The sequence below is a fragment of the Anomaloglossus baeobatrachus genome, chromosome 1, assembly GCF_048569485.1.
Source record: "Anomaloglossus baeobatrachus isolate aAnoBae1 chromosome 1, aAnoBae1.hap1, whole genome shotgun sequence".
Classification (NCBI taxonomy): Eukaryota; Metazoa; Chordata; class Amphibia; order Anura; family Aromobatidae; genus Anomaloglossus; species Anomaloglossus baeobatrachus.
This window is the reverse complement of record NC_134353.1, coordinates 941283316-941301550: the sequence shown is the minus strand read 5'-3', so window position 1 is coordinate 941301550 and position 18235 is coordinate 941283316. Positions and strand designations below refer to the sequence as shown.

General features: G+C 50.4%; 1 protein-coding gene across 5 annotated transcripts in view; it reads left to right on the top strand.

The window, feature by feature from the left end:
* The window catches only part of CPLANE1 (ciliogenesis and planar polarity effector complex subunit 1), an 83825-nt gene that overhangs the window by 36300 nt on the left and 29290 nt on the right, over positions 1-18235 (top strand). For 4 of the 5 annotated variants that reach the window (XM_075328628.1, XM_075328636.1, XM_075328607.1 and 1 more), the window contains exons 22-33: positions 2577-2732; positions 2863-2971; positions 3062-3344; positions 4586-5483; positions 6667-6830; positions 6898-7256; positions 10473-10552; positions 10630-10703; positions 12478-12679; positions 12992-13264; positions 15036-15650; positions 16352-16455. In XM_075328628.1, the coding sequence (XP_075184743.1) occupies positions 2577-2732; positions 2863-2971; positions 3062-3344; positions 4586-5483; positions 6667-6830; positions 6898-7256; positions 10473-10552; positions 10630-10703; positions 12478-12679; positions 12992-13264; positions 15036-15650; positions 16352-16455 (3317 nt within the window). The remainder of the gene's footprint in view (positions 1-2576; positions 2733-2862; positions 2972-3061; positions 3345-4585; positions 5484-6666; positions 6831-6897; positions 7257-10472; positions 10553-10629; positions 10704-12477; positions 12680-12991; positions 13265-15035; positions 15651-16351; positions 16456-18235) is intronic. The other variant, XM_075328617.1, reaches the window with a different exon arrangement.

Genomic DNA, 18235 nt, shown 5'->3' with positions numbered 1-18235 from the left:
TCCGTAGAGGTGCCGTGGCCTCTCCCGGACCGTCCAGACCTACTCTCGCAAGGTCCGTTTTTCCGCCCGAGTTCTGCGGCACTCAAATTGACGGCGTGGCTTTTGAGTCCTGGATTTTGACGGCTTCTGGTATTCCTCCTGAAGTCATCTCCACTATGACTCGGGCCCGTAAGTCTTCCTCCGCTAAGATCTATCACAGGACTTGGAAAATTTTCCTGTCCTGGTGTCGCTCTACCGGCCATGCTCCTTGGCCATTCTCCTTGCCGACCCTTCTGTCTTTTCTACAGTCCGGTCTGCAGCTAGGACTGTCCCTCAACTCTCTCAAGGGACAAGTCTCAGCTCTATCAGTTCTGTTCCAGCGGCGTCTTGCTCGGCTGGCTCAGGTCTGCGCCTTGCATGAAGGTGCAGACCTGGTCTCACATCATTCCGCCTTGCCGGCGGCCCTTGGATCCCTGGGACCTTAACTTGGTCCTCACGGTATTGCAGAAACCCCCTTTTGAGCCTCTTAGGGAGGTTTCTTTGTATCGTCTTTCTCAGAAAGTGGCCTTTCTGGTTGCCATAACTTCTCTCAGGAGAGTCTCTGATTTGGCTGCGCTCTCCTCGGAGTCACCTTTTTTAGTTTTTCATCAAGACAAGGTGGTTCTCCGTCCGACTCCGGACTTTCTTCCTAAGGTGGTCTCTCCCTTCCACCTTAACCAGGACATTACCTTACCTTCCTTCTGTCCGGCCCCTGTTCATCGCTTTGAAAAAGCGCTGCATACTCTAGATCTGGTGCGTGCTCTCCAGATCTATGTGTCTCGCACCGCTGCGCTTAGGCGGTGCACCTCTCTTTTTGTGCTAACCACAGGTCGGCGCAAGGGCCTCCCTGCTTCTAAGCCGACCTTAGCCCGTTGGATTAGATCGACTATTTCGGACGCCTACCAGAGTACTCAGGTGCCTCCCCCGCCGGGGATCAAGGCACACTCGACCAGAGCTGTCGGTGCCTCTTGGGCTTTTAGGCACCAGGCTACGGCTCAACAAGTCTGTCAGGCTGCCACTTGGGCTAGCCTGCATACCTTCTCGAAGCACTACCAAGTGCATGCTCATGCTTCAGCAGATGCGAGCTTGGGCAGACACATCCTTCAGACGGCTGTCACCCATTTGTGAAGTTAGGCTCCGCCTACTTCTTAGTTTTTCTGTTTATTTCCCACCCAGGGACTGCTTTGGAACGTCCCAAGGTCTGGGTCTCCCAAAGGAACGATGAAGAAAAAGAGAATTTTGTTTACTTACCGTATATTCTTTTTCTTATAGTTCCGTATTGGGAGACCCAGCACCCTCCCTGTTGCCTGTTGGCAATTTTCTTGTTCCGTGTGTTATCACCGGCTGTTGTCATGGACAGAGTCTCCGGTTGTTCCGGCTCTTGCTCTGTTCTACTTGTGGGTGGCTATTCTCCTTCAGCTTTTGCACTAAACTGGCTGGGACTGGCTCACCAGGGGGTGTATAAGCTCAGAGGGAGGAGCTACACTTTTAAGTGTAGTACTTTGTGTGTCCTCCGGAGGCAGAAGCTAAACACCCATGGTCTGGGTCTCCCAATACGGAACGATAAGAAAAAGAATTTACGGTAAGTAAACAAAATTCTCTTTTTTCCACCTCTCCCCCTGTATCACATGGAGTTTGGCTCAAAACTTGCGGAGTGTCATGGTGGCATCAGCCGCTGTTCACACTACAGACTGTAACACTCTTCACTAGGCTTTCTTTGGTGCTTTTGAGTTGCACAGGCAGGCTCCGGCGTTGACCAGCTGTGTGCTCATTAATGGTTGGGCTAGCAATGGTTACCTCTTGGATAACATGTTGTCAGAAACCTATCACTATTTCTGCCTGCCTTTTTAATATGGTGGAGCCTGTCTTACTATGCCAACTATAGCTTCTGCTAAACCGGTCTGTGTGCTGTTGTGTCCCAGTTTGCTGGTGTTTCTACTGCATGCTGCTTGGGGTGTTGTGGAATTCTCTCATTGTCTCGTTGTTTCTTCCCTGCTCTCATCCTCCTTATCACTTGTTGTCTAGTAACTGAGTGTGCTGAATGATCGAGTTTTGGTTTCCCCTTTTTGTCTATTTTGGTGGGTTTAACAACTCCTGCCCCGGCCCGCTCTTTCCAAGGGTTGAGGAGAGGAGGCATTAGATCAGGGCTGGCCAGGAAGGCGGCCCAGATGTCTCCACCTTCAGAGGTATCTCTGGAAACAGGGATAGTTAGGGGACCCCAAGCCCGAAGACCAAACTAGGAGCCCCGGTCCATTGTTATCTCTATACCATCCATGACACTCTGGCGCTGTTTGCTTTGGGGAAACAAAGAGCACTCTCTGCTTTACACTTGCTCCTCTGGTCTCTGCCACTGGTTCTGATGTCTCATCGTCTGCAGCGGTGACATCACGTCAACATCGCTGCAGCCAAGCACAATAACAGCCAGGGGACAGAGATTTTCTGAAGGTGGAGACCCCCCCTTTTGGTGCATCTCTGGCAGTAGAGTAGACCTCAGTGTGAGGGTGCTCCGGGGCTGCCGGCTGCACTTCTGACCCCCGGTCTCTTTGCTCTTCCTCCAGTCGGCGGAGCAGGTGGACTCCTGCGTGATCGAGCGATGCTTCGAGGCTTTGGAGTGGGCATGTCGCATGCTGCCGTTCACCAGGGCCACGAATAGCGAGGAGCTGATCCAGGACCTTATCCTCAGCCTCGTCAGCGAGCTACCACCAGTGACAAAGGTAAAAGCTTCGCTCCATCTTGTGGACATTTTATTTTTCCCGCTGTGTATGGATTGTTAAGAGGAAATTTGGTGCTGGATCCTCTCCTCAGTTTTGCATTCTCCTTTTCCTTGTGGTCGTCTTTCCGCAGGTTGCAGAGATCATGGTCACCGCTTTCCCTAATCCAGAAGACGTCCGTGTGCCGTTGCGGGAGAAGTATCACTCCGTTCAGCAGCGTCTGAGACACTCCAGAATAAGAGGTGACACTTACATCTCCTGGATCCATCCACCCTTGTGCAGATAAATGTGAAGCCGGACCCTTCCGACAGACCATCCTGTGCTTGTTGTAGGACCCCACGGCGAGGAGATGATGTCCGTCATTATCCACAACATGCAGAGGGGGCGAGTAAAGGCTCTCAGACGTGTGCAGAGAAACATCGGTCCGGTGGAGACGTACCTGTGGGAAGCCCCTCTGGATGACACCTTGGGGGATGAGTCCCGCTGTTATGATAAGTACTCACTGGGCACCACAAGTCCCAGCAGGAGCACCATCACTGACCTGGGGAGACCACAGATCTACAGCGACACAGACACCTTATCTGAGGCAGTGATGGGGAAGGAAACACATGATGGGTAATGCTTCTGTGTCATTTACATGTTATTTACATGGTGACAACATTATATAGTGAGCTCCCCCTAGTGGTGACTGTATAAATCTATATGTAGTGAGCTCCCTCTAGTGGTGGCTGTATAAATATGTATGAAGTGACCTCTACCGAGTGGTGGCTGTATAAATCTGTATGTAGTGAGCTCCCTCTAGTGGTGGCTGTATAAATCTGTATGTAGTGAGCTCTCTCTAGTGGTGGCTGTATAAATCTGTATGTAGTGAGCTCCCCCTAGTGGTGGCTGTATAAATCTGTATGTAGTGAGCTCCCTCTAGTGGTGGCTGTATAAATATGTATGTAGTGAGCTCCCTCTAGTGGTGACTGTATAAATCTGTATGTAGTGAGCTCCCTTTAGTGGTGGCTGTATAAATCTGTATGTAGTGATCTCCCTCTAGTGGTGGCTGTATAAATCTGTATGTAGTGAGCTCCCTCTAGTGGTGGCTGTATTAATCTGTATGTAGTGAGCTCCCTCTAGTGGTGACTGTATAAATCTTTATGTAATGAGCTCCCTCTAGTGGTGACTGTATAAATCTGTATGTAGTGAGCTCCCCCTGGTGGTGGCTGTATAAATCTGTATATAGTGAGCTCCCTCTAGTGGTGGCTGTATAAATCTGTATGTAGTGAGCGCCCTCTAGTGGTGGCTGTATAAATCTGTATGTAGTGAGCTCCCTCTAGTGGTGACTGTATAAATCTGTATGTAGTGAGCTCCCTCTAGTGGTGGCTGTATAAATCTGTATGTAGTGAGCTCCCTCTAGTGGTGGCTGTATAAATCTGTATATAGTGAGCTCCCTCTAGTGGTGGCTGTATAAATCTGTATGTAGTGAGCTCCCCCTGGTGGTGGCTGTATAAATCTGTATGTAGTGAGCTCCCTCTAGTGGTGGCTGTATAAATCTGTATGTAGTGAGCTCCCTCTAGTGGTGACTGTATAAATCTGTATGTAGTGAGCTCCCTCTAGTGGTGGCTGTATAAATCTGTATATAGTGAGCTCCCTCTAGTGGTGGCTGTATAAATCTGTATGTAGTGAGCTCCCCCTGGTGGTGGCTGTATAAATCTGTATGTAGTGAGCTCCCTCTAGTGGTGGCTGTATAAATCTGTATGTAGTGAGCTCCCTCTAGTGGTGGCTGTATAAATTTGTATGTAGTGAGCTCCCCCTGGTGGTGGCGGTTTCATCTGATATTTCTGATGTGAGCATTTCTCACTTTTCTGCAGAATGGAGTTTAGCCTTCCATTAGATGGAGCGGTGAATACCGGAAAGCAGAGGAAAGCTGCCAGTAAGAAATCCAAAGCAAAAAGAGAAGCTTGCCTTGCGTCCGGGCCGTCTGCACCCAAAGTCGGCACCTGGGAATTTGAGTGCAATGATGAGGAGTACGGCAGGTTTTTGGATCTGTTCCTCAGTTATCTCCTGGAGCGGGACCTTCTTCACAGCACTGATCCCGGGATCCCGTTCCTTACGTCATTTTCCCGGCAGCTGCGAGAACACGAGCTGAACTCTCTCGTCTTTGACGTTCATACCACCCTGAAGCGGAAGCTGGTGAGGGCCGGTACCGGGAACGTATTTAGAGCGGGGTCCTGCTTTACTCTTAATTCTGAAAGTCTTGGTGACTCTGTGAACACAGGGGGCGCTGTTTCTCCATCACAAGGCGTGGCTGAACCCTCCCGGTCTGTGGGACCCACCGTGGTCCTAGGGAAGCCGCTGATCTTGGGGAAGAGATCCTTTCCTAATGTCTTATCAGGACGGACAGTCAGAAGCGGTCTGTTTGGTCTGCATGATCCGAGACCAAAGGGCGGAGATGGCAACATGTCCTCCACATCCGTGCCGGCTGCTTCCAGACATTTCCACCGCAGCTACCGACTAATCCAGAGCAAGCAATGCACCCCTAATGAAGAACTGGGGGACGAGCTACAGGCCAAGTACAGCCGAGAAGCAAAACTGGTGGAATGGCTGATCCGATGGTCCGACCGGAGGTTGTTCTGGAGCACGGGCAAAGCGGAACTGTGCCATGTCGCTGCGGGCACCGCCATCCGTGCCAAGACCTCCTCTGCTGCCTTGCTCACTGCAATATGGCTGCTGGAGAAGCCGTACCTAGGGAGGACCTTCATTCACAATGTAAGATTGTCCATAGGGGCAGTATTAAAATATTTCTAGCTTTTACATTCATATGGATGGGATTTTAGAAATGTAAAATGTATAAATCTGTATGTAGTGAGCTCCCTCTAGTGGTGGCTGTATAAATCTGTATGTAGTGAGCTCCCTCTAGTGGTGACTGTATAAATCTGTATGTAGTGAGCTCCCTCTAGTGGTGGCTGTATAAATCTGTATGTAGTGAGCTCCCTCTAGTGGTGGCTGTATAAATCTGTATGTAGTGAGCTCCCTCTAGTGGTGACTGTATAAATCTGTATGTAGTGAGCTCCCTCTAGTGGTGGCTGTATAAATCTGTATGTAGTGAGCTCACCCTCGTGGTGGCTGTATAAATCTGTATGTAGTGAGCTCCCTCTAGTGGTGGCTGTATAAATCTGTATGTAGTGAGCTCCCTCTAGTGGTGGCTGTATAATCTGTATGTAGTGAGCTCCCTCTAGTGGTGGCTGTATAAATCTGTATGTAGTGAGCTCCCTCTAGTGGTGGCTGTATAAATCTGTATGTAGTGAGCTCCCTCTAGTGGTGGCTGTATAAATCTGTATGTAGTGAGCTCCCCCTAGTGGTGGCTGTATAAATCTGTATGTAGTGAGCTCCCTCTAGTGGTGGCTGTATAAATCTGTATGTAGTGAGCTCTCTCTAGTGGTGGCTGTATAAATCTGTATGTAGTGAGCTCCCTCTAGTGGTGGCTGTATAAATCTATATGTAGTGAGCTCCCCCTTGTGGTGACTGTGTAAATCTGTATGTAGTGAGCTCACCCTAGTGGTGACTGTATAAATTTGTATGTAGTGAGCTCCCCCTTGTGGTGACTGTATAAATCTGTATATAGTGATCTCACCCTAGTGGTGGCTGTATAAATCTGTATGTAGTGAGCTCCCCCTAGTGGTGGCTGTATAAATCTGTATGTAGTGAGCTCCCTCTAGTGGTGACTGTATAAATCTGTATGTATTGAGCTCCCCCTAGTAATGGCTGTATAAATGTGGCAGAGAGAACCATATATACCGTCTTTTCTGCCTTTTTTAACCAATATATTCTATGCATTCATGTTGCTTAATTTTTAGAGATTACGTCCCAGAGCCAGGAAACGACAGGACCTACCCTGTGTCCACTTGTACTGCTGAACCTGATATTGGGTTGTCCCCATTATTCCCTGCAGGCTCCTCCCGGTGAATACATTGTTGCTCCTGTTATACAGGGTGCAGTAGACCAAAAACTACAGAAGACAACCCTGGAGGCTGTGGAGAGTTTTCATCCAGGAAGATCTCCACCATCTAGCATTCATGAGCTGGATGATGAATCTGAGGAGGGGCCCGCTTCCAGGTGAGGGACCTCGGCGGCCATCGTTACATCACATCTAAGCTGCCATAACTCTGATCTGTCCTCCTAGAGCTTCAGCAGAAACAAGTCGCAAGCAGAGTCAGGAGAGGCAGCCAGGAGCTCAGGAGGAGTCACGGGAGAGGCAGCCGAGAGCTCAGGAGGAATCAAGGGAATGGCAGCCGGGAGCTCAGGAGGCGTCACGGGAGAGGCAGCCGAGAGCTCAGGAGGAGTCACGAGAGAGGCACCCGAGAGCTCAGGAGGAGTCACGGGAGAGGCAGCCGAGAGCTCAGGAGGAGTCACGGGAGAGGCAGCCGGGAGCTCAGGAACAGTCGCAGGAGGGGTCCCAGGAGTGGTCTCAGGAGGGTTCCCAGGAGGGTTCATCTGTCCTGCGTGACGAGCACAGACTGGAGCTTCGGTCAGGAACAGACGGTAGGTACAAAAAATTAATTTGTGATCATTGGGGTCTGACTATAGTTTTTCGCTTCCGGACCACTCAGCACTTATATTTGGAAGGGGTCCAAAACCTGGCCTTACACATGAAATAAGCCTTCTGATGCCACTAATTTCATGTGTATGGCGGCCTCCGAAATGCCCCACCCTAAGTCGAACGACGGATCAGACTTATTGCACTTTGCATTTGTTCAGAAATTAAACCAACTTCTCCCTCTCTCTCCCCCCTCTTTCTGTCCCCCCTCTCTCCTCTCTCTTTCTCCTCTCTCTCTCTCCTCTCTCTCACCTCTCTCTCTCTCTCTCTCTCTTCTCTCTCTCTCTCACCTCTCTCACCTCTCTCTCTCACCTCTCTCTCACCTCTCTCTCTCTCCTCTCTCTCACCTCTCTCTCTCTCTCCTCTCTCTCTCTCCTCTCTCTCTCTCCCCTCTCTCTCCCCCCTCTCTCGCCTCTTTCTCTCTCTTTCTCTCTCTCCCTCTCTCTCCTCCCCCCTCTCGCCTCTTTCTCTCTCTCTCTCTCCCTCCTCTCTCTCTCCCCTCTCTCTCTCTCCCTCTCTCTCTCCTCTCTCTCTCTCTCTCTCCCTCTCTCTGTCCCCCGCCTCTCTTTCTCTCTCTTTCTCTCTCTCCCCCCTTTCTCTCTCTCTCTCTCTCCCCCCTTTCTCTCTCTCTCTCTCCCCCCTTTCTCTCTCTCTCCCCCCTTTCTCTCTCCTCTCACTCTCCCCTCTCTCTCCTTCCTCTCTCCCCTCTCTCTCTCTCTCTCTCTCCTTATTCTCTCTCTCTCTCCTTATTCTCTCTCTCTCCCCCCCTTCTCTCTCTCTCTCCCCCCCTTCTCTCTCTCCCCCCTTTCTCTCTCTCTATCCCCCCTTTCTCTCTCTCTCTCCCCCCTTTCTCTCTCTCTCTCCCCCCTTTCTCTCTCTCTCTCCCCCCTTTTTCTCTCTCTCTCTCCCCCTTTTCTCTCTCTCTCCCCCCTTTCTCTCTCTCTCTCCCCCCTTTCTCTCTCTCTCTCCCTTTTCTCTCTCTCTCCCCCCTTTCTCTCTCTCTCTCCCTTTTCTCTCTCTCTCTCCCCCCTTTCTCTCTCTCTCTCCCCCCTTTCTCTCTCTCTCTCTCTCCCCTTTCTCTCTCTCTCTCTCCCCCCTTTCTCTCTCTCTCTCCCCCCTTTCTCTCTCTCTCTCTCCCCCCCTTTCTCTCTCTCTCTCTCCCCCCTTTCTCTCTCTCTCTCTCCCCCCTTTCTCTCTCTCTCTCTCTCTCTCCCCCCTTTCTTTCTCTCTCCCCCCTTTCTCTCTCTCTCTCCCCTCACTCTCCCCTCTCTCTCCTTATTCTCTCTTTCTCTCTCTCCTTCCTCTCTCCTCTCTCCCTCTAGGCGTGGCTGTCACTCTGCTCCTGCAGCCTCTCCTGCTTCTGAAAGTGCCAGGCGCTCATTAGGGTCATCTCATATTCACTGCTTCCCCGCCCACTGGCGACTATGATTGGTTGCAGTCAGACGCGCCCCCACGCTGAGTGACAGCTGTCTGACTGCAGCCAATCACAGCCGCCGGTGGGCAGGTCTATATCGTACAGTACAATAAATAGATAATTAAAAACAAAACGGCGTGAGGTCCCACCAATTTTGATACCCAGCCAAGATAAAGGCTCACAGCTGGGGGCTGGTATTCTCAGGCTTGGGAGACCCACATTATTGGGAGCCCCCAGCCTAAAAATATCAGCCAGAAGCTGCCTGGAATTGCCGCATCCATTAGATTCGACAGTCCCGGGACTTTACCCGGCTCATCCCAATTGCCCTGGTACTGTGGCAGTCGTGGTAATAAGGAGTTAATGGCAGCCCATAGCTACCACTAAGTCCTAGATTAGTCATGGCAGGTGTCTATGAGACACCCCATCACTAATCTGTAAGTGAAAGTAATCACAAACACCCAAAAATCCTTTATTTGAAATAAAAGACAAAAAACACCCTCTTTCACCACTTTATTAACCCCCCCAAACAACCCTCCAGGTCCGACGTAATCCACACGAGGTTCCATCTGACAATCGCAGCGAGCGGCCATAGAACATGACTGCTCGCTGTGAGCTCCACGCAGCAACTGAGGTGAGTCGCGCTATCAGTAGTGACGTCACTCAGGTTAACCGCTGCCACAGCTGGATTTAGTCCTTCACCTGTGACAGCAAATCACCCAAGTGACTGAAGTAAGCAGCGCGATCAGCGGTGCCGTCACTCAGGTGATTTCCGGTCACAACTAGAGTCCTTCACCTGTAACCACAACTCTGGCCACGTGATGAGAATGAACTCGGGTGAACCTCTGACATCACAGCTGCGGGCCCCGCTCTACTGCCTGTGTCCTGGCACTGAGCTCAGAGGTTCACCTGAGTTCATTCTCATTGTGTGGCTTTGTCTCTGTGTGCTGTCAGCGGGCAGTCATGCTCTATGGTGCTGCTGTGACAGAACAGGGACGTAGCAGAGCTGAATTGCCGTGGGACCGCACTGTCAAAAATGCATTCAAAACGCATGTGTTTTGGATGCGTTTTTTTTTTTTTCTTCAAACGCAGTGTTTTACAGTTGTCAAAGTCTGCCAGAGGGTGCATTTTTTTTGTCAAATCAAGAACGCAGCGAGCAGACATACCCTTAAAGGGATTGGCCACCCTAGGTAACATTGCCTTTTTTTTTTACCTTTTAATGCGTGTATTTTGGATTAAAAATCATTTTTACAACTGGATATTATTAAAATTGTTGCACCGTTTGCTTTCTGTATTGCTGGCTGCAGAATGAGTACACTGAGAATCCTTCAGTGAGCTCACCCCGATGCTTTGTAACTTGTTTTGACTTTTATTTTTTTTCTGAGATTGTCTCCCCTGATTTATGACCACATCCAAGTTGAATGTATAGGGAAACAAATTGTCTGCAAATTGGGATTCTGATCTGGCATATATATCTTAAGTTATATGTAAAGGATTGTTAGAAATCCACATTTAACTTTTAGGATCGCTACTTCCAATAGGTGGCGCTGCGCTAGAGTTTGTCTCCTGTCCTGGAGAGAAAATAGGGAAACAAAAGGCATGTAAAAGCAAAAGGGTGCAAATGTTTATTGAAACCTATGATTTTTAGCCCGAAATACATCCATTTAATTATTAATAAAAAAAAAAAGAAAAGTGAACAACCCCTTTTAAGAAATGAATAAAGCTAAAATAATCTTTGTTTGATTGTCAGATGATCAAGAAGAGGAAAGTGACACTCAGAGGAGTGTGACGATTGCCGTCAGCATCCGTCCTGTGCTGCGACAGGTGGAGGTGAGCACCGGACCCCAGCATTCAGGGGTCAGAACTTAAATGATGACCGTCAGTAAGAGATATTCTGTCCTCCTCAGCAGAACCTGTCCTGTGGCTCCAGACATCCAGATCGGGAGGAAGCGGCCGTCCCCAAAATAAGACGAGTGTCACCGTAAGTGCAGAATGTTTATATCACCCAGAGATTGTCACCACAAAGGGCTCCTTCTAGGGGGCTGCAAAACTATAAAAAGGGATATAGTACAAATAGAAATTGTTGCAATACATTTTTATTACCTTCTGCAAAGTCAAAAGTTTTACTCCATGTCCAATGTTTTGGATCTTTCCACAGCTTCTCACAATAGTTGGTGGTATTTGGGCCGATTCCTCCTGACAGAACTGGTGTAGCTGAGCCATGTTTGGAGGTCGCCACTCGCACCGGCCTTTTCAGCATTGCCCATAATGTTTCACTAAGATTGAGATCAGGGCTTTGTGATGGCCACTCCAAAACATGGACTTTGTTATTCTTAAGCCTCTGTGTAACCAGTTCGGCAGTAGCTTTGGATCATTGTCCATTTGATAGACCCATTTCCGCCCAAGCTTTAAGTTCCTGGCTGATGTCTTGAGATGTTCTTCAGTATTGCCACATAATCTTCTTTTCTTCATGATTTCATCTATTTTGTGAAGTGCACCAGTCCCTCCTGCAGCAAAACAACCCCACAACATGATGCTGCCGCCCCCGTGTGTCACAGTTGGGATGGCGTTCTTAGGCTTCAAATCTTCTCCCTTTTTCCTCCAAACATAACAATAGTCATTATGGCCTATCAGATCAATTTTAGTTTTTTCAGACCACAGGACATGTCTCCAGAAATTTAAGGTCTGTGTCCCTGTGTGCATTTGCAAACATTAATCTGGCTTTTTTATGTTTCTTTTGGAGTAATGGCTTCTTCCTGGCAGAGTGGCCTTTCAGCCCATGTTGATACAGCACTCGTTTCACTGTGGATAATGACACAATCTTACCAGCTTCCGCCAGCATCTTCATAAGGTCTTTTGCTTTTGTTCTTGGATTGATATGCACATGTCTGACCAAAGCACGGTCATCTCTGGTGCACAGAACCCGTCTCCTTCCTGAGCGGTATGATGGCTGGACATTCCCATCTTGTTTGTACTTGCGTATAATTGTTTGTACAAATGAACGAGGCACCTTCAGGTATCTGGAAATTGCACCCAAGGATGAACCAGACTTGTGCAAGTCCACAATTTTCTTCATGACTTCCTGATTTCTTTTCACTTTCCCATCATGCTACACATAGAAGCCATGTGTTTCAGGTGTGCATTAAAATAAATCCACAGGTGTGTCTCTAATTAACTCATAGGTTTATTGGCAACATATCAGAAGCTTCCAAATACATGACATCATCATATGGGCTGTGCCATATTGTTTAAAGGCATAGTACTCCTTGTGTATGGAAACTTTTGACTTTGCAAAAAATGTTCTGGCATTTGGCAAATTATAAATAATGTTGGTTCCTAATTGATATATAATATGTGCATGTATACATACATGTAGATGCATAAAATCTGAAAAAAATTGTTATGGTTTTTCTGGCCTAAATCGTCGTGTGTATTATGGGGTTAATCCATACAGCACAGCTGCACCTCTCGTGCTACGGGATCGGACGCTGCTGATCTCTAGGTTTGTTGCTTTGGAGATGAAAACAAACGTCACTGCCTGAAGCATCGAGGCGTGATCAGTGCAGAGCGGAGATGTGACCAGTGCGAGTCTGGGGCGCGATCAGTGCAGAGCCATGTAGCGAGCTGGAACCTGTATACAGATGACGGCACATGGCGTATACAGGGCAGCAGCGCTGGGGTCAGTGGGGTCCTGATCTTTGGTGCTGGCATTTGTTACTGAATTACTCCAATTTTGTATTGTTTTTGTCTTCTAGATGTGGTGACGCCCCGGCTTCTGCAGGATGGAGCCCCCCGGCCCCCCAGTCGGTATCCGGTGCGGCTCCTCTCCTGCCTCCCGCTCCCACCGCTAACCAGCCAGAATCCGCCACTCCTGACGTCGGCCATAATCCACAGACTGTTCCCGGTTCCGAGGCCGTGAGACAGCTGCTCCAGGATGAGATGTTCCGACTCCTACAGGTAGATTATGTCTCGCCTCTCGAGGCCGCATGACAGCGACTCCCACCGTGCTCCACCGCATGCAGCTTGTGAGGGTCTGACTTCGGGGGCCATGACACCAGCTCGCCACCGGTATCGTTCAACACCTACACATGCCGTGGCTTTTTCATACAAAAACAAATCCACAGTGACCCGGAACATCCGTCATGTATGGACGGACCGTCAGTGCTGATTTGGGGGACCGGGAGGTTGGAGCCCCAGAGATCGAGCATTGTTTGCCTGGGACAGAGTCCTGGAGAAGCGATGGTGACGTCTCTCCTGTTTCTTTCCCAGATGCAGCAGATCAACTTCATGAGTCTCATGCAGGTCGTGGGCTCGTCGTTCGTGGCTCTGCCGGCGCTGCAGCAGGTCTTACAGCAAACCTCACAAATGGGAAGGATTCCAGTCGTTAACCCTGCGGCTGACCACTCTGCACCACAGGTCATTCATCCAGCCCCATCACAACCTGCAGCTGCAGAAACGCAGCGGAACGCGGATGTGCTGCAAACGGGCGGTGCGGTCACTGCTGCCGGCAGAAATGAGCAGAGTAACAAGGAGGCTCTGCAGGTATTGTGTCATTTCTTCAGTTTGTGTCGATCACTAGGGTCTGCTCCATATACTGCTGTATACAGGTCTATAGACGGGACTGGTCACAGCTGTGTACAAATAGCCCCCTAGTGGTGGTCGATGATATTTTTTATGAGTTGCCTTTATAAAGTAGATTACCCGCACTGGTAATTTTGCTAATTCTTGCTGTGCACTTTGTAGTGTAGTTACTTATCCCCTTGGGTGTGGTTGGGCTGTGGTTTGCGGTAATGTCGGGGTGGACTGGAGCTATGAGGTCTCCTTGAAGTCTAGGAGGGCTGAGCTGGGGTATTTAAGGTCCTGATGGGTCAGGCCGGTGTGTCTGAAGCCTGAGTCTGTCCTGGCTGGGGTCTTTATGGTTACGGTAGTCGGGGCCAGGCTCCTTGCGCTGGTCAGGGCCGGGGTCCCTGCTGTAGGTAACTTTGGGGTTATGATGGATAGGGTCAGGGTCTTTCCACTCGCGGTGGGTGGGTTTTTGTGGTACACAAGGCCAGAGTTTTTAAGGTCACAGTGGGCAGTGCTGGGGTCTTTCCGGTCACAATGGTCAGGGCCAGGGCCTTTAAGGTCTCGGTGGGCAGGGTCTTTCCAGTCATTGTGGACAGAGCTGGGGTCTTTGCAGTCGCAGTGGGCAGGGCTTGGGGTCTTTGCAGTCGTGGCAGCCAGGATCTTGACGGTGACCGTGGGTAGGCCTGGGATATTTGCACTCAGCAGAATTTTTGCAGTCACAGTGGGCAGTGCTGGGGTCTTTGCGGTCAGCAGGGTCTTTGCAGTCAAATTGGGTAGAGCCGGCATCTTTGCACCTTGCAGGGTCTTTGCTTTCACAGTGAGCAGTTATGGGGTCTTTGCAGTGGGTAGGGCCGAGGTATTTGTGATCAGCATGATCTTCGCGGTCACAATGAGTAGAGCTGGGGTCTTTACGGTGACAGTAGGTAGGGCCACAGTATTTACGGTCGGCAGGGGTCTTTGCGGTCGGCTTGGGTCTTTGCGGTCGCAGTGGGTAGGGTAGAGGTCTTTGCGGTCACAGTGGGTAGGGCTGAGGTCTTTGCGGTCACAGTGGGTAGGGCAGGGGTCTTTGCACTTGGCAGGGTCTTTGCTTTCACAGTGAGCATTTATGGGGTCTTTGCAGTGGGTGGGGCCGAGGTATTTGTGGTCAGCAGGATCTTTGCGGTCACACTGAGTAGAGCTGAGGTCTTTGGGGTCACAGTGAGTATGGTAGGGGTCTGTGCGGTCGGCAGGGGTCTGTGCGGTCGGCAGGGGTCTTTGCAGTTGGCAGGGACTTTGCGGTCACAGTGGGTAGGGCAGGGGTCTTTGCGATCACAGTGGGTAGGGCAGGGGTCTTTGCGATCACAGTGGGTAGAGCAGGGGTCTTTGCGATCATAGTGGGTAGCGCAGGGGTCTTTGCGATCACAGTGGGTAGAGCAGGAGTCTTTGCAGTCAGTGTGTAGGACAGGGGTTTTTGCGGTCACAGTGGGTAGGACAGGGTTTTTTGCGGTCACAGTGGGTAGGGCAGGGGTCTTTGTGGTTACAGTGGGTAGGGCAGGGGTCTTTGTGGTCACAGTGGGTACGGCAGGAGTCTTTACGGTCACAGTGGGTAGGGCAGGGGTCTTTGCGGTCATAGTGGGTAGGACAGGGGTCTTTGCGGTCATAGTGGGTAGGACAGGGGTCTTTTCGGTCACAGTGGGTAGGCCCGGGGTCTTGCATGTATATTCCCGCTTCCACCTCTACCACTGACTGTCTCCTGTTCTCTCTGCAGAAGCTTCCGGAGCTCAGCATTCCCCCCAGCGATGCAGGAGGAAAGATCCCAGCGAGGTTGGGATTATTAGGCACCGCTCCTCTCCACCGTCTGCCATTAATAACTCCCCCATCAGGGCCACAGAAGACTCCAATTCTCATCAGACCTCCAGCCATGAATAATTCGAGTGGATTTCCGCTGCTCAGGCTGCAGTCAGAGCCCCAGTTTCTACCACTGGACATAAGACCCCCTGTGAGAGAAGCATGGGCACCGCAGAGCGCTGCTCGGAGGATGCCCACCCCTGTGCCCACTTATCCGACCAAACCACCATGTGTCTCTGATCCCACCAGAACACAGAAAACCCAGAAATGGGCAGAACCTGTGAGCAGAGGACCTCCAGACCATCCGTCTACATCCCAGACTGCCAGCCACAGTCACCAACAACCGCAGATCAGTCTTTTTGGGAGTGAACAGAACAAGGCGGGAATCCCTCTGCTTCACCTGCGCTCGGATCCAGTGCTCTATACCCCTCCTGTGCCGACTCCTGGCCGCAGTGCCCCAATGTTATTACATCTCCCTAAAGAGGTGCCCGATCCGACCAAGATAACATGGCTGACGAGCAACGTACTGCAGCAGGTGAGGAACATCTGTAAGGCGGAAGGCAGGACAAAGTGCCGGGCAATGTCTGCTGCCAGGAAAATAGACATCGCTATATACAGGGAGCTCCCCCTAGTGGTGGCTGCAGACAGGATCTCATCATGTATCTCAGTATACAGGGAGCTCCCCCTAGTGGTGGCTGCAGACAGGATCTTATCAAGTATCTCTGTATACAGGGAGCTCCCCCTAGTGGTGGCTGCAGACAAGATCTTATCATGTATCTCTGTATACAGGGAGCTCCCCCTAGTGGTGGCTGCAGACAAGATCTTATCATGTATCTCTGTATACAGGGAGCTCCCCCTAGTGGTGGCTGCAGATAGAATCTTATCATGTATTTCCATATACAGGGAGCTCCCCCTAGTGGTGGCTGCAGATAGAATCTTATCATGGATTTCCATATACAGGGAGCTCCCCCTAGTGGTGGCTGCAGATAGAATCTTATCATGTATTTCCATATACAGGGAGCTCCCCCTAGTGGTGGCTGCAGATAGAATCTTATCATGTATTTCCATATACAGGGAGCTCCCCCTAGTGGTGGCTGCAGATAGAATCTTATCATGTATTTCCATATACAGGAAGCTCCCCCTAGTGGTGATCATTGACTTTGAGTTCCATATTGAATATAAGGGAATTGAATTTAGCACCAGTCTAGATATGTTTTGTTGGAACAATGTTTTCAGACCAATGCCCAGAGACGAGATCCTGGAGTTACGGAAGAAAATAGTCAGCGGGTGAAAGCAAACATCATCCAGTCTTCTGAGGATGCTGGAGACAGTATAAAAAGGTAAACCAATCAGATGGCTCCGAAGTATACATATATACCGAGACTAGAGCAGGCATCAATCACAGTCCTTCATTTCCTGCTCCCGTACAATATAGGAAGCGTGCAGGCATTAATAGGCCGTGCTTAATGTCATCCATGTCGTGTCGTAGATCTGTAGAACTTGCTGGCCAATTCTTGACAACAGCTATTCTGATGGTGAGGGTTTAAGGTTAGGTCAAATTGGTCTGGGGTCTTTGAGGTTGGGTTGGATTGGCCTGAGGTCTTTGAGGTTAGGTTGTGAGGGTGGTCTGGGATCTTTGAGGTTGGGTTACATTGGCTTGACGTGTTTGAGGTTTGGTCAGGGTGGTCCAGGATCTTTTTGGTTGGATTGGCCTTAGTTCTTTGAGGTTTGGTCAGGGTAGTCTGGTGTCTTTGAGGTTGGGTCTGGTTAGTCTGGTGTTTCTTTGTCGCTCCATTGGGAGACCCAGACAATTGGGTGTATAGCTTCTGCCTCCGGAGGCCACACAAAGTATTACACTTTAAAAAGTGTAACCCCTCCCCTCTGCCTATACACCCTCCCGTGCATCACGGGCTCATCAGTTTTTATGCTTTGTGTTGAAGGAGGCACACATGCACAACAGGCCACAGAAGGGCCAGAGGACCTCTGATTCATGGCGGTCTAAGTCACGTCCTAAAAAGACCGCCGGAGGAACCGCCCCCAAAGCGGCCTCCTCATGACTTTCGGCCTCCCCAAACCGCATCCTCGGTCGGTGGCAGGCTCTCCCGCTTTTGCGACGCCTGGTTGCCACATGTCCAAGACCGATGGGTGAGAGACATTCTGTCTCACGGTTACAGGATAGAGCTCAGCTCTCGTCCTCCGACTCGTTTCTTCAGAACATCTCCGCCCCCCGAGCGAGCCGATGCTCTTTTTCAGGCGGTGAGCGCTCTGAAGGCAGAAGGAGTGGTGATACCTGTTCCCCTTCAAGAAAGGGGTCGCGGTTTTTACTCCAACTTGTTCGTGGTGCCAAAAAAGGACGGATCATTCCGTCCCGTTTTGGACCTCAAACTGCTCAACAGACACGTGAAAACCAGACGGTTCCGGATGGAATCTCTCCGCTCTGTCATCGCCTCGATGTCCCAAGGAGACTTCCTAGCATCAATCGACATCAGGGATGCTTATCTCCACGTGCCGATTGCACCAGAGCATCAGCGCTTCCTGCGTTTCGCCATCGGAGACGAACACCTTCAGTTCGTGGCACTGCCTTTCGGCCTGGCGACAGCCCCACGGGTCTTCACCAAGGTCATGGCAACTGTGGTGGCAGTCCTACACTCTCAGGGACACTCGGTGATCCCTTACTTAGACGATCTTCTGGTCAAGGCACCCTCCCGGGTGGCATGCCAACACAGCCTGAACACTGCTCTGGAGACTCTCCAGAGGTTCGGGTGGATCATCAATTTCCCAAAGTCAAAATTGACACCGACACAATCACTAACCTATCTCGGGATGGAGTTTCATACTCTCTCAGCGATAGTGAAGCTTCCGCTGGACAAACAGCGTTCACTACAGACAGGGGTGCAATCTCTCCTCCGAGCCCAGTCACACCCCTTGAGGCGCCTCATGCACTTCCTAGGGAAGATGGTAGCAGCAATGGAGGCAGTTCCATTTGCGCAGTTTCACCTGCGTCCACTCCAATGGGACATTCTCCGCAAATGGGACAGGAGGTCGACGTCCCTCGACAGGAACGTCTCCCTTTCTCGGGCAACCAAGGCCTCCCTTCAGTGGTGGCTTCTTCCCACTTCC